The sequence below is a fragment of the Hyperolius riggenbachi genome, chromosome 1 (genome assembly GCF_040937935.1).
Source record: "Hyperolius riggenbachi isolate aHypRig1 chromosome 1, aHypRig1.pri, whole genome shotgun sequence".
NCBI classification, from domain to species: Eukaryota; Metazoa; Chordata; class Amphibia; order Anura; family Hyperoliidae; genus Hyperolius; species Hyperolius riggenbachi.
In genome coordinates, this window is record NC_090646.1 from 220,579,968 (window position 1) to 220,595,866 (window position 15,899).

General features: G+C 42.1%; 1 protein-coding gene across 2 annotated transcripts in view; it reads left to right on the top strand.

Moving 5' to 3' along the window:
- LOC137571512 (bifunctional heparan sulfate N-deacetylase/N-sulfotransferase 4) overlaps window positions 1-15,899 on the top strand; it is a 472,192-nt gene that overhangs the window by 83,407 nt on the left and 372,886 nt on the right. For both annotated transcript variants that reach the window (XM_068280740.1, XM_068280748.1), the window contains exon 2: window positions 10,649-11,854. In XM_068280740.1, the coding sequence (XP_068136841.1) occupies window positions 10,874-11,854 (981 nt within the window). In that variant the 5' untranslated portion in view covers window positions 10,649-10,873. The remainder of the gene's footprint in view (window positions 1-10,648; window positions 11,855-15,899) is intronic.

The following is a 15,899-nucleotide window of genomic DNA, read 5'->3' on the forward strand; positions in this document are numbered from 1 at the left end:
CCTCAGCAAGGTAATGATCACGAAGGGGAATTGGCACATGTACATGCCTTTTATTTTGTTGTTTCAGCTGCAGTGCAGCCAGAAAAAAATAGGCAGGCATGTACACGCACCAGAAAAATTATTATAAAATTCAGGAATCCACCTGGAGTCCTGGACCCTGTTGGTGGTGGCGGAAAAGGCAGTCAAGTGGCCTGCGGGCAGAGATGCTGTGTGGGGAGCGACTTAGTCTTCGGGCAGGCAGTCACATGGCATGCAGGCAGAGATGCTGTGTGTGGGGACTTACTTAGTCTACAGGCAGGCCTAAGCTTGCTTTGCAGACCAGGCATCCATGGTCAGATGGACCCTTGACCCAACGCTGTGTGCCAGAGATGTCACCACTTGCCTTTCAACATCACGGTACAGTTTAGGTATCACCTTTTTTGAAAAAAATTGCGGCCTGGTATCTTCCACTTCGGTCTGTGGCTTTGCTTTTGTGTGCTGCTTTTCCTCAGGTGGTCATCCCATTGCACTTGTGCTTTGTAATCATGTCCCTTCGTAAGGTAGTTGTCCCTACGCGGGTCTTGGTCTTTCCATGGCTCAAGTTTTGGTGGCAGAGAGTACAGATGGCATTGCTCTCATCTGAGGCAGACACACAAAAATTTTTTCACACCGCTGAGCCCTGGGGGGATGGCACTTTGGTGGTGGTGGCGGCCGACTGAGTGTTAAGTGGGGTGCCAGAATCAAAGCAGGAGGATGAAGATATGTCACGCTTCCGTGCGGAAGCTGAGAAAGATGAAGTGTTCTGTGTTAAATAGTCAACTACGTCCTGACAATATTGGGGGTTGATGGCATGTGCCTTCTTCTGAACACTGTACTTTGATCGAGGGCTGCACGAAACCACGACGGTGCAACCTCGAACAGACCTGCCAGGTGGCTTGCCTCTGGCTCTGCCTTTTGTTTTGTGCATATTGGGGGGGGGGATGAAGTGAAAGGTATGCACTGACTTGACTAATACAAAGTGCAGTCAGTCACACAGGTGCAGTTAACAGGTATGCACGGAGTGGTATATCACACTGCATGCACTCAAGTAGGTAGGTGGGTGCACTGTGAACAACAGGTAGGTATATGCAGTGATCGGTATTACAATATGCACCTGTAACACACAGACAGGTACCAGACAGACACAGTGACACTACGTGCGCTCACGTAGGTAGGTGGGTGCATTGTGAACAACAGGTAGGTATATGCAGTGATGGGTATTATAATGTGCACCTGGCACAGTAGTAATTATACCACCAAGGGGCCAAAGGCCAGCTGTGACTGACTGACAGGGTTGTATATAATGCAAGTGGACCACAAAAAAAATGCATCACAAGAACAAGATTAGCTCTCAAAAGATCTGTTGAGGGGTGCTTTTTTAGCAATAAGAATCAGCAAGAAGCAAGCTAACAAGCCTACAAGAGCCTAACTAAGCTTTCCCTATAGGTCTCTGCACAGCATCTCTCCCTTCTCTAATTAATGCAGGCACACACGTGAGTGAAAAGCCTGATGCTGCCTGCCTTTTATAAGGGGGTGAGTGGCTCCAGGAGGGGGTGTAGCCTGATTGTGCTGCAGGCACAATGTGCCTGCTGACTGTGATGTAGAGGGTCAAAGTTGACCCTCATGATGCTCTGGAAAAGTTTGCGGTTCTCCGCGATCGCGAACCCCGGAAGTTCGCCAGGTACATTGTTAAATACTATTCCCCTGCTTAGTCATTGCAACTTGGAGGGAGGTGTAATTCAGGGTATGGCAATCGCCAGAGCCCCGAATTACTCTTACGCTGCCTGCACATCACAGTCCTCAAGTGGTTAATGGAAGAAAGAGCCCAAGCCAATGTGATTCTACCCTCATTATTAAGCCCCACTTTATACTTTCCTTCAGTAGATTGAAGAAAACCAAGTGCCATTATTCGGTAAAGTGAAAAAAAAAAAAGCCATAGTCCTTGTTAGTGCAGGAGTCTATCCCTTGAGAGACAGATCAGGGTCGAGTTCTGAACAGAGCAGGGAGGAGCATAAAACAATTTACAATGCACAATTTAGCAGGATGAATAGAATAAAAAAAAACACTTGGGGGGCTGGTTAGGTATTAGATGTTGCTTTCAATGTTTATCAGATCATGCCTGACCATAAGACCAGTAGCAAATAGCAATACAACTACAAAACTAAAATGTTTGAGCTAAAATATTTTGTTTTTGTATAAAAAAATACAAAAATAGTTACCTTAGGGAGTGAACTTTTTTAATATGTAGGTCAAGAGCGTATATTACTGTTATTTTTTAATTTATGGTCTTGTAATTAGTGATGGATGCAAAACTGAAAAAATACACCTTTATTTCCAAATAAAATATTGGCGCCATTCATTGTACTAGGGAAATATTTCAAATGGTGCAATAACCAGAACAAATGGACAATTAAAATGTGTGGGTTTTATCCACAGTAGAATGTTTTATTTTAAAACTATAAGGGCTGAAAACTGAGAAATATTTTTTTCCCATTTTTTCTTCTTATTGTAACGATTGCGGAACTTTCTCCGTGATCAGCGCACAACGCGTGCACTGACACGACGGAAATCCTCCACAAGCGTGTAATTGCAGGCACCCAGCAAAAGGTGCTACGCACCTGTAGAGGGAAATTCCTGTCGGCAGATGGCGCTGGGGAGTGCAGAGAAACCAATCCTCTGTACCTCCACAAATGCCAGACAGGAATTGTACGAATCGCAGAACGCAATCGCAAGAGAGGCGATTGCGAATGAGAACGAGCAAAGGGACAGGTTGTATGTGTGTGCGCCAATCCAGTCGCCACCCCGCGACGGCGCACACACAACAGCAGATATGAAATAGGAACGCGATCGCGAGAGGTGTGATCGCCAGACGTGACACAAGGCAAATCAGAATAGAATACGAGGGTAGCAAAGGCACAGCAAATAATACAATGAGAAGATGCGGAAAATAACAAACGCTAGCTAACCGCGAACACCGCACTCATTCGCAACAGTGCACGTGGCTATGCGCGGTCTCCACGTGATAAGCTCAGTAGAGACAAGCACGCCTAACTAACCATCGACAGACAAACATGAAACAGAGGACGCGAACGCTTGCTTAACGGTTACCTCACCGAGCCTCCAGCAAGCGGTCGAAGCAGACAAGACAGACACACGAAAACAGGGACAAGCGAGAGATAGGATCCACAGCACTAGCGAAAAGTGGCTAGCGCGATCCAGGTACAGAGTAGCAGAACAGAAGGATCCACAGCACTAGCGAAAAGTGGCTAGCGCGATCCCAGGAGACAGAACAGAAGGATCCACAGCGCTAGCGAAAAGTGGCTAGCGCGATCCCAGGAGACAGAACAGAAGGATCCACAGCGCTAGCGAAAAGTGGCTAGCGCGATCCAGAGAGGCAGAACAGAAGAGATAGCTGGTAGCAACCGCTGCACCAGCTATACTCCAAGAACAGAGATCAGAACCAGACAATGGCAACAGACAAACAAAACAGATAAACAACCCTAACTGCACTAGGGAAATGTGCCTAGCAGTTTCCAGGAATTACTCTAAGCTGATCTTCAAACAGAGTGTAAGGCTGACACCCCACCAGGAGTGTTACATAGGATGAAATTCTTATGACCAGCGAAGCATTGTGGGAAAGACATAGTACTTATAGTACACGCCTCCAATGAATGTGGCCAGGCAATTTGCATGACAACGTATGCAAATTCCTCTGCAAGCACAAGCTGCAAAACTGACAGAAGCTCTTCTTTCCAGAGTCCTGCAGCATGCAAACCTACACAATGGTCAAAAGGCTGCCTGCCTGCCTGCACAGGCAGCTGAGCAAATCATCACACTTATTTTCATTAAAATGTGTTTAGAATAAAATAATTCTTAGCAAAATGTACCACCAAAAGAAATCCTAATTGGTGGCAACAAAAAAAAACAAGATATAGCTCATTTTGCTATGATAAGTAGTAATAACGTTATAGGCGAATGAATGGATGGAGTGCTGAAAGGTGTAAATTGCTCTGGTACAGAAAGAGGGAAAAACCTTCAGTAGTGAAGTGGTTAAAGTATTTATTTGTCTTAAAAATGTTGTAATATGTATACATAAACAGGGGAAGGCATTGGAGATATTTGTGAATAAATACAAATAAAATGAAACAATAGGAGTTTGAACTGGTGCTGTAAGCACTTATTGTATAAACTTGTGCATTATCTCTGGTACGCAAGTGAAAATTGCTACAGAAACAAAAGATGGAAATATAATTTTTATACGTATAAATGGCAAAATAGAGGCAGGTGATGTTTCCAAACAATAAGTAAATGTGGGCATCTGTATTTTGCTATTGTAGCAATTGTTTTCTGACACTGCAAATGGGAGTTCTTTGTTCTTGTTGAACAGTCATCAGTGTAAGTGGCTTCTCATAGGGAGGAATTAAATGAAGTGCCTCATCATTATGAGAATTGCTTGTTTGTTCTACGATACTGTAATTAATCATTTGTGTTTGTTTACCGAGAAAGAAGACAAATGATGGCTATTCATGTAATCTAAAAGTAAAATGTCGTATGCATATGCATTCATGTATTCACGCAAAGGCCATGTAAGAATTTGTATTCATGCTTCCAATAATACCCGGAGTTATCATGATTTATTTAAGATATGTAGTATAGATTCAGAAGCAACACTAGGTCTTGGAATTAATCTATAACATATTTGAATTGCTTAAAAAAGAATATAAAGTTAATGCTTTGAAATCTCAGCATAATCAGGTGTTGTCCACTTTCGTGAACCATTCACCTTAAACATGTAAGAGTTCCTCCAGGTACTTATGCTCTGCTTCCACCATCATTGTGAGAAGCTCCATGCACTGGTGCACTGCTTTCACCATCATTGTGAGAAGCTCCATGCACTGGTGCACTGCTTTCACCATCATTGTGAGAAGCTCCATGCACTGGTGCACTGCTTTCACCATCATTGTGAGAAGCTCCATGCACTGGTGCACTGCTTTCACCATCATTGTGAGAAAACATGCATTTTCATGATTTTTACTGATCAATGAAATGTGTGTGATCACCTTCCTACTACAGTGTGGGCGTGGTCTGACATTGAAAACTAATACTAATGGCCTTTTTCCACTGGAAAGCACGATCACAAGCATGCTGCGTTGCAATCATGTAACCCGCAATTTCCACTCACTGTGTTTGCGACGGAAAGCTGTTGGGAACGGACAGCGATTGCACAAAGGAATCGCGCAGGCCAGCAAAAGCATTTCTGAAAAAAATGAATAGCGCTAATGGAAAAGTAGCACCGCTAATTACATGTAAATCGTGGTGCTGTTACGGTCATCAAGAGGGCTGTGATCCACTTTTTGAGGTGGATTGCAGTCTAATGGAAAAGCTCTCTAAGGGAATGGTCCATACAGTAGCATTAAACCACTGATATGTGTTTATAACAGTTTATAACAGTTTAATGCAATTTTTTTCACTTTTTGCTGCCTTATACAGTGGCTTGCAAAAGTATTTGGCCCCCTTGAAGTTTTCCACATTTTGTCACATTACTGCCACAAACATGAATCAATTTTATTGAAATTCCACATAAAAGACCAATACAAAGTGGTGTACATGTGAGAAGTGGAACGAAAATCATACACGATTCCAAACATTTTTTTCCAAATAAATAACTGCAAAGTGGGGTGTACATAATAATTCAGCCCCCTTTGGTCTGTGTGCAATCAGTTGCCCATAGACATTGCCTGATGAGTGCTGATGACTAAATAGAGTGCACCTGTGTGTAATATAATGTCAGTACAAATACAACTGTTCTGTAACGACCTCAGAGGTTGTCTAAGAGAATATTGGGAGCAACAACACCATGAAGTCCAAAGACAGACACCATCAGACAGGTCAGGGATAAAGTTATTGAGAAATTTAAAGCAGGCTTAGGCTACAAAAATATTTCCAAAGCCTTGAACATTCCACGGAGCACTGTTCAAGCGATCATTCAGAAATGGAAGGAGTATGGCACAACTGTAAACCTACCAAGACAAGGCTGTCCATCTAAACTCACAGGCCAAACAAGGAGAGTGCTAATCAGAAATGCAGTCAAGAGGCCCATGGTAACTCTGGACGAGCTGCAGATATCTACAGCTCAGGTGGGGGAACCTGTCCATAGGACAACTATTAGTCGTGCACTGCACAAAGTTGGCCTTTATGGAAGAGTGGCAAGAAGAAAGCCATTGTAACAGAAAAGCATAAGAAGTCCCGATTGCAGTTTGCCACAAGCCATGTGGGGGACACAGCAAACATGTGGAAGAAGGCTCTCTGGTCCGATGAGACCAAAATGGAACTTTTTTGGCCAAAATGCAAAACGCTATGTGTGGTGAAAAACTATCACTGCACATCACTCTGAACACACCATCCCCACTGTCACATATGGTGGTGGCAGCATCATGCTCTGGGGGTGCTTCTCTTCAGCAGGAACAGAGAAGCTGGTCAGAGTTGATGGGAAGATGGATGGAGCCAAATACAGGGCAAACTGGGAAGAAAACCTCTTGGAGTCTTCAAAAGACTGGAGACTGGGGCAGAGGTTCACCTTCCAGCAGGACAACAACCCTAAACATAAAGCCAGGGCAACAATGGAATGGTTTAAAACAAAACATATCCAAGTGTTAGAATGGCCCAGTCAAAGTCTAGATCTAAATCCAATCGATAATCTGTGGAAAGATCTGAAAACTGCTGTTCACTAACGCTGTCCATCTAATCTTACTGACCTGGAGCTGTTTTACAAAGTAGAATGGGCAAGGATTTCAGTCACTAGATGTGCAAAGCTGGTAGAGACATACCCTAAAAGACTGGCAGCTGTAATTGCAGAAAAAGGTGGTTCTACAAAGTATTGACTAAGGGGGCTGAAAAATTAACACCCCACTTTGAAGTTATTTATTTGTAAAAAAATGTTTGGAACCATGTATAATTTTTGTTCCACTTCTCACGTGTACACCACTTTGTATTGGTCTTTTACGTGGAATTCCAATAAAATTGATTCTTATTTGTGGCAGTAATGTGGCAAAATGTGAAAAACTTCAAGGGGGCTGAATACGTTTGCAAGCCACTTGTATAAAGCAGAGGTAAATAAGAAAAGGTATTCCGTATTGCTGCATTTGTTTTCACTAGATTATTAGTATTTTTTATTTATATAAAACCAAAATCTTTTGTAGCACTGTACATAATACATAGAGAAGAAGGTGTAGGCAGCGCTTCCAAATACAGACGGCTGCACCTGAATTGATTTAGCTGCAAAGCAGTGCAGACCTCCAATGGACCATATTACACAACAAGTATTCAAACAGGTACAGCAATGGAGGGCGTTAGCTTCAGCAAATAATGTGTGCACAAATCATTTCCTACTAGACTTCCCCCCGGCGTTGACGTGCCCCCTCGGTGAAGTCCTAACCACTAACCTAACGTTAAAAGCATAATTTACCTGGTGCGACTTATCATACAATGGTATACACTTTTCTTCAAGACAGACAAACAAAAATGACATAATACATCCAACATCTAAGTAAAAAAAATAAAACAATAAAAAGGCAACCACCGCATAGACAGAAAGGGAGTTTTTGACAAAGACTTTTCCTTAACATGCTACACTTTTAGTTTACTCCAAACTGGCTACAGTGGTATAGGTTTTTTTTTCTTTGGTGATTTTTGTAGGGGCCAAGAATACCTAGGTGAGAAGTTGGGAAAGACCGGGAGCCCAATGGTGCAGTATTGTCAGGTATAGGGAGGATTCAATTATATAGATATAAACTCACAAAGGTGGGTTACAGTTCCTGCAACCACCATATAGGCCTGCAGGAAATTAACTGTCCCTGCTAGGTACTCCAGGTCCTGCTGGATACTGTCCAGTCGCTCGCCTGTCGTACGATAGACTTTCCAGAAATACTGCAAAGCTTTTACCTCCAAGAATGTTTGACTGGTAATGGGTAGGATGGAGGTGCCCAATGTGTACTCTATTATAATATTTTAAATAAAAATAGAGGTAATCACTTATCTCTCCATAAGATATAGACACCAGTTCAACTAGAGAAAAGTTTTTATGGCCCGCTTCCTCATTATATTGACCTTAGGAAGCAGACCACGACCCGTGAAACGTATTGTCAGATTGCTTTTTGGATAAGAACTTGTTTCCAGTTGAACTGGTGTCGATATCTTCTGGAGAGGTAAGAGATTACCTCTCTTTTTATTATATTTTTTATTTATATTTTAAAATACTAAAATAGAAGACACGTTGGGTGCCTCCATCCTACCCATTACTTGGCTACAGTGGGGACATCATGGCCCATATGCAATTAACTTTTTCTCCTGACTTATCTCGTATGGAGAAAATGATTCATCCTTTTTGTTTAAAATAACTTTCCAACACTCTGAAATTAAAACAGTATTGAATATTTTCTTGCTTGGTGGTGGTTTAAAATGTATTTAATTGACAAGTTGTGAAGATGTAACCTAGGAGAAAACTCAGGAGAAAAAGTGAATTGCATACGGGTCCATGCCTTCTACACCACCAGCAAGTGAGAAAATATTCAAAATAATTCTGACACCCAGTTTTGTCACTGCATCACTTGACTCATCAGGGGCCCCTAATGAGTCACATGATGTGGTGATGAAACTAGTTGGGAGAAGTCTCATATGGCACTGAGGTATGCAACACACCGGTGGGACGGGAAAGAGAAAGTGGAGCTGTCACTTGGGCAGTCTAACCGGGAGACTGTGCAGGGGAGAGACCGCCGGCAAAAAACTCTATGCCTGTTTTACTATGCAGAACAATGTAAGTGCAAATCTTGAATGCATAAGTGGATTTTAAAATACATGTTGTGCTATGATCAATGTTATTACTCCGAGGTAATCTGACACATAATCAAAGAAGAGGTGCAGCAATTGAAGACAATACATTGTCGAGTGGTGAGGGGAGCCCACTGAAGGCTCCACAGGTGCACTAGATCATTGCAATAGTGGTCCAGCAGACTCGGTGAGTCGTTCACCAAAAGGGTGCTGGTGGAGGCCTTTTTTGTGACTGTTGAGCGCAGTTAGAAGGTTTTGGAAAAGTAATTAATGGAGGTGGTACTCGACCTGTCATTTAAGTGAACCGGCCATTTACAGACTATTTACATACTGCTAACAATGTGATTGGACTGATGTGTTGGTTTATAGCTATTTATGTAGCAATAACATGTCCATTTTTATATGATTCTTTTTATATGGATTAATTGTTTTGTTGTTTTAAGCATTTATTATATTGCATGCCTATTAGCCTCTTAGCGGGTACAAGGTATATAAGGAGAGTACTCCTGCCGTGTTAGATTGGTGTGAGCGCTTAGGTGATAATTGTTTATAGATTTCAATCTGTGTACAGATGAAGCAATACAGGATATAAAAGATAAGGCATTTACACATATTTTAACTCAAATAAAATTATAAAAATAAAGACCATATATCACTACAGATAAGTTGACTTTTTTTTTTTAACCCTCCTGGCGGTTTGCTAAAAAATCGCCAGGGGGCAGCAAATCTTTTTTAAAAAAATTTTTTTTTTTCATGTAGCGAGACAAAGTCTCGCTACATGATAGCCTCTGCTCAGCGGCATCCCCCCAGCCCCTCCGATCGCCTCCGGCGATCGGCAATCAGGAGATCCCGTTCAAAGAACGGGATCTCCTGGAGGGCTTCCCCCGTTGCCATGGCGATGGGGCGGGATGACGTCACCGACGTCATCGACGTCGTGAAGTCAAAGGGGATTCCTATCCACCCCATAGAGCTGCCTGGCACTGATTGGCCAGGCAGCGCACGGGGTCTGGGGGGGGGGCGGCTGCGGCGCGACGGATAGCGGCGGATCGGCGGGTAGCGGCGGCGATCGGGCACTGCATGCAGCTAGCAAAGTGCTAGCTGCGTTCAACAAAAAAAAATTATGCAAATCGGCCCAGCGGGGCCTGAGTGGTGCCTTCCGGCGGCATAGCCCGAGCTCAGCTCGGGCTTACCGCCAGGAAGGTTAAACCAAATTTTGGGTGTAAAGTGTGTGAGTGGGCAGGTGATATACCATATCCTATGCAGAGCTGCCATTGGAGTATACTGTAGCATATATATCTACCTGTCCTCAAGGAGCCTATTACTAAATCACATAGAAAAAGTTATGATCATCAACAGATCCTCATCAAAGGTACTGGATACATGCTAATATACAGTACTATTAAAAAGGTTCACCCATTAAAAAACGGGTGCTAGGCCACAGCCGCTAGCCCCCCCCTCCCCCGCAATGCGTGCACAGACGCGTCCTGATTGCCCATCCACCATTGCTGTCCAAAGTATATGCACACAGGGAGATGTTGCTAGCGGTTGGAAAAAGCTGTTATTTCCCACAATGCAATGAGGTTCACAGACAGCAAACTGTCAGGTCTGGAAGCAAGGACACACACGCGCAGCGACATGGGATCGGACACAGAGACACTTGCAAATTATTAGATAGGATGTTTGAAAAAAATTGACATTAAGATAGTGGCAGAATTAATTCTGTTATTATTTAAACATTTCCAACATATGTATTTTCAGTTATTCCATTTTCACTAACTGTAAATCCTTTTTTTTTTCTTTAAAGGTAATGATCAGCATTGGCAGACAAGAATTCCTGTCAAGAAGGAAGCATCATCATACAGACCTCTACACATATGTGCTCTTGACTGAACTGTAAAAGACTCTCCTATAAATGCAGTGCAATGGTCACATAGGCACCTACAGAGGAGTGCAAGTTCACTTCCATGTTCAGTCCACAGAGTCACTTTAATTGGGAATAAGAAGAGAGACAGTGACATTTTGGAAAAAAATGACTCATATTGTAAAGTTACGAAGGAGCTTCCGAACACTAATTTTTCTCTTAGCCACTTTCTGCCTTGTAAGTATAGTTATTTCTGCATATTATTTGTATTCTGGTCACAAGCAGGCAATAGTTCTTATTGAAACCACAGCCCAAGCTAATTGTGAAGATATACACATGTTACCATACAGGACAATCGAGAAGAAGACAATTAAGACCATTCATTCTGCTAAGACAGATCTGACAGTATTACTCTTTGTGGAGAGTCAATACTCCCAGCTAGGACAAGACATTGTAGCAATCCTGGAGTCCACCAGGTTCCAGTACCATGTAATAATTGCACCTGGTAAAGGAGATATTCCTCCACTCACTAAAGATGGTAGAGGTAAATATGCAATCATCGTGTATGAAAATGTTTTGAAGTATGTAGCAATGGACTCTTGGAACCGAGAACTTCTAGAAAAATACTGTATTGAATATAGTGTCAGTATTATTGCTTTCCACAAAGCCAATGAAAATAGTCTGCCGAATACCAAACTGAAAGGATTTCCTTTACTTCTCTACAACAATGTAGCTTTGAAAGACTGTTTTGTAAACCCCAAATCTCCACTTCTCCATATAACAAAAGCATCAACTGTTGAAAAAGGATCTTTGCCTGGAGAAGACTGGACAGTTTTCCAATACAACCACTCTACATACCAACCCGTGATTTTATCTGAACTGCAAGCACCAGAGCAACATGAACCTGGTTTATCTAGATCTTCCCTTCAAGCCACCGTTATTCAAGACTTGGGCCTTCATGATGGGATTCAGCGAGTTTTGTTTGGAAACAACTTGAATTTTTGGCTACATAAATTAATTTTTATAGATGCTATATCTTTTCTGTCTGGCAAAAAACTTAGTTTATCTTTGAACAGATACATTCTTGTTGACATAGATGATATTTTTGTTGGAAAGGAGGGCACCAGAATGAATGCAAATGATGTTAAGGTAAGGACATTTTATTTATAACTTCATTTAATATCTACCTAAGTACAACACAACTAAACCTATAGACCAGGATTTATTGGGGTTCCCTGGCCTGAAATGGCCAGATAACATAAGTATTCCAGCAAATTTCTCAATTTGCCAAAGCATTTGCCAATTCATCTAGATCAGAAATGTTGAACTCCAGTCCTCAAGGGCCAAGATTCTCATACAGCTCAAAGTAATTAATGGGACTGAATCAGGAAAGGGGTAGTTCATTAAGTAGAATAAAAAAAATCTTACTTTCTAAGTCCATTCGAATCACTGGCATGGATATGTCCCTCAAGAACTGGAGTTTGACACCTGTGACCTAGACCATACCAAGGGAGTTTGATACATGATCAGTGATGCTGGTGTGCTGTTGCAATGTTTTAAAACTGCACTAAGATTATTTCTTAATAAATCCAGGTTGTACTGGATTTATTAAAGAAAAATGTTCACTGTGGGTTAATGTACATGGCTACATTAACAAAACGGATAAATTACTACACATTGTTACAACCTTTCCATAGACTACTTTGACCCAGGAGAACATGGTACATATTTTCCACTTAAAACCAATAAAGTACCCAATAAATTCAGACTACGTTTTACAGTATCATTTATGCCCCCCAAATACCTGTTCCTCCCAAAATAGTAAAACAGTTGCTTATTGCAGCACTGAAGTGGTGCAGAAACAGAGGAAACACAGAGACATTGAAGATGGCTACATTGCTATAATTCTCTGGGGAAAACAACTCAACAAAAAAAGCAACTTAAAGTGATCCCTTTACTTCTTTTAGGTTTAACTTAATTGTCTGGGGAAAAAAAACTTTACAATGAAATCAACTTACAGTGATACCTTTACTACATTTAGGTTTAACCGGTTCAGCACCACAGTGCCAAAAATCTCATGCATCCGAGCAACGTTCACCTCCAAATCATTCGCCAATAACTTTATTGCTACTTATCTCAATCTATTGATCTATATCTTGTTTTTTCCACCACTAATTTGGCTTTCTTTGGGTGGAACATTTTGCTAAGAATTATTTTTTTCTAAATCCATTTTAACAGGAGGATTAAGAAAGCAATGAAAAAAAAAAAGATTATTTCTCAGTTTTGGCCAGTATAGTTTAAAATTAATCTACACTACCATAATTAAAACTCATGTATTTTATTTACCCATCTTTCCCGGTTATTACACCGTTTAAATGATGTCCCTATCACAATTTATGGCGCCGATATTTTATTTAGAAATAAAGGTGCATTTTTTCAATTTGCATCCATCACTACTTATAGGCTTATAATTTAAAATAATATAATAACATATTCTCTTGACATGCATATTTAAAAAGTTCAGACCCTTGGGTAACTATTTATGTTGTTTTTGTTTTGTTTTTTTAATTGTATTTTTTTTCTTAATAAAAAATGTATGTGAGTAATTTTTGGTGTGGGAGGGAAACAGCCAATTTTAAATGTAAAAATAAGATAATTGTTTATTGAAAAATGTATGTGGGTGCAGTTTACTATTTGGCCACAAGATGGCCACAGTGAAAAAAGTCCTGGATGCGAACGATCTCGCATCCAGGAACTAAAAGTACACAGAGAAGTTTCCTGGGGGGCAGAAATACCGCGCTCTCTCAATAGAAAGCGTCGGTTTTTCTGCGGGGAAGTTAGATCGTTGAATGGGAATTATATTCCCATTCACTGATCGGGGGGCTAGCGGCAGGCGTCGGGAGCGCACCCGATCACGGCGCGTCACGCGATGGCGGCAGCAGAGCCTATCTGGACGAACTTACTCATCCGGATAGGCCAAACTGGTTATCTTAATATTCAGGGCCATATGCAATTCGAGGGGATAAGAAGCTGAAAACATGCATGCTTCTTATCTCCTCACATCGCTCAGGATTTACCGGCAAATTCAATTGCCAGTTTCACCTGAGCGATGTCCTTGCATAAAGGAGCATAACTCAGGCGAATACTAGGTATTCGCTGAGCGATGCTCCTGTGTGGCCAGCGATGTGGAGCGAGGCATTAGTGCCGGGGAGCTGTCCTTCAGCACCACACCACTGCAGCCTCGCTCCCCGGGAGATGCGCGCATCATCGCAAGGCTCTTACCCGCCGCCCGTCACCTCCTGTCGCTCGTCGCTGCTGGGAAATTCTGAAAAAACATACCTCCATCGTTCCGGCTCGCCGCATGTCCCACGCCGCTCCTCCACTCATCTCTGTCTCTGTGAGTATTCTTGGAGCCCGGCAAAGCATCTTTGAGTCTCCCGCCGGGGCTCCCCATTCATCCACTAGGTGGCCCAATGAGAATCATCCTGATTCTCATTGGTCCAATTAGAATCAGGATGATTCTCATTGGGCCACCTAGTGGATGAATGGGGAGCCCTGGCGGGAGACTTAAAGATGCTTTGCCGGGCTCCAAGAATACTCACAGAGACAGAGATGAGCGGAGGAGCGGCGTGGGACATGCGGCGAGCCGGAACGATGGAGGCATGTTTTTTTGTTACATTTTAAATAGGTAAGGAGTCAAAACTGACTCCTTTACCTATCTAAATCCCTGGCATCTGGGGTTTCCTTAGTAAAGGAGGCTCCCAGATGCCAAAAACAGCCCGCAGACACCGGCAATAGGTCTTTTCACCTGCTCAGAGCAGGTGAAAAGTTAGCACCTATGTTTGGCGGGAAGCATCGCTTCCCGGGGGGTGCAAAATGCAATTGCATAGGGGGAAAGGAACTTGCTGGGTGATTATATCGCCCAAGCGAGTTCTTTTCCGCCCTGGGGGGTGTTAAATGCAATTGCATTAGGCGACCTTGCTGATGCCTAATTTAAGAACTCGCCAGCACTTAGCGCTGGTGAGTTTGGTAATTGCATAGGGCCCTCAGTCTCTAAATTATTTATTTTACGTCTTATTCTTCTGTTTGTATTAAGCATTGTCACAAACCTTACATAGTTTAATCAACATTAAACATTACAAAGGAATTCACTAACTTCAGGTCCAACGTTATTCTAGGGGTAATTTTGAAATAATAAAATACAATTTCATGCAAATTTTTGTGGTTTGGGAGAAATAGAGAGCTTCAGGAGGAAACCCTACCAACTTGAAAATAATACGCATACTCCATGTAGACAGTGTTTTTCGTGGGATTCAATTTCAGGTTTTCGAATTCAGCATTAACTATTATTATTAGTCATGTACTGTATATAGCAGACATCATTTGCATAATTTGCATAGTTATTTCACTGCAGCATTTGTCTTTCACCTATATATGCTCTCAAACAGCTATTTAACTACGCCCTAACTATGCCCTAAAAGTTTCGAATCTGAAGAATTATAGGTGTAGAACAGGGTTGCTAATCCATCTTTTGATGGTCAATCCATCCAAATGACAGCCAATTTGACAATTACGCAGTGCAGGGCAATTAGAATGCTGGCCATTCAGATCTTGAGAAAACACCGCATTTGACATGAAAAGTCAACCCTTTTCCTATCTTTTGTCCAGTGCCTGCCCACTGGTTATGTGAGTTTTGAAGTATTTATGGATTGATGCTTTTAAAGATTATTGAAATAGAAAAAAACATTTTATGAAATAGCATTGTGAGTGCTTTTAAAGGTGACACTGCCTCGTTGTTTGTAATTACATATTTTGATTGTCTCAGTAATGTATGTGCCCATTGTGCCATGCTATTATGCCATGATGTGATAGTCTATTGTGTTGAACTTGACTGTCATGTTGGTTTCTGCATTTGCTGATTGACTTGGGGCAAACAGCTGTTGCATTTGTTTTGTCAATAGATTGGGGGGGAATATTGCTGCATTTGTCAATTTAGGCTTTTGGGGTTGCTGCTAATAGCATCCCTTAACCACTTGCCGACCGCACACTCATACCGTGCGGCGGCGGCAAAGTGGTAGCTGGAGGACCAGCGACGCAGTTCTGCGTCGCCAGGTGCCTCCCTAATAATCAGGAAAGGCCGCTCGCGCGAGTGGCTGTTTCCTGTCAGATCACGGAGCGGGTCTCCGTGAATAGC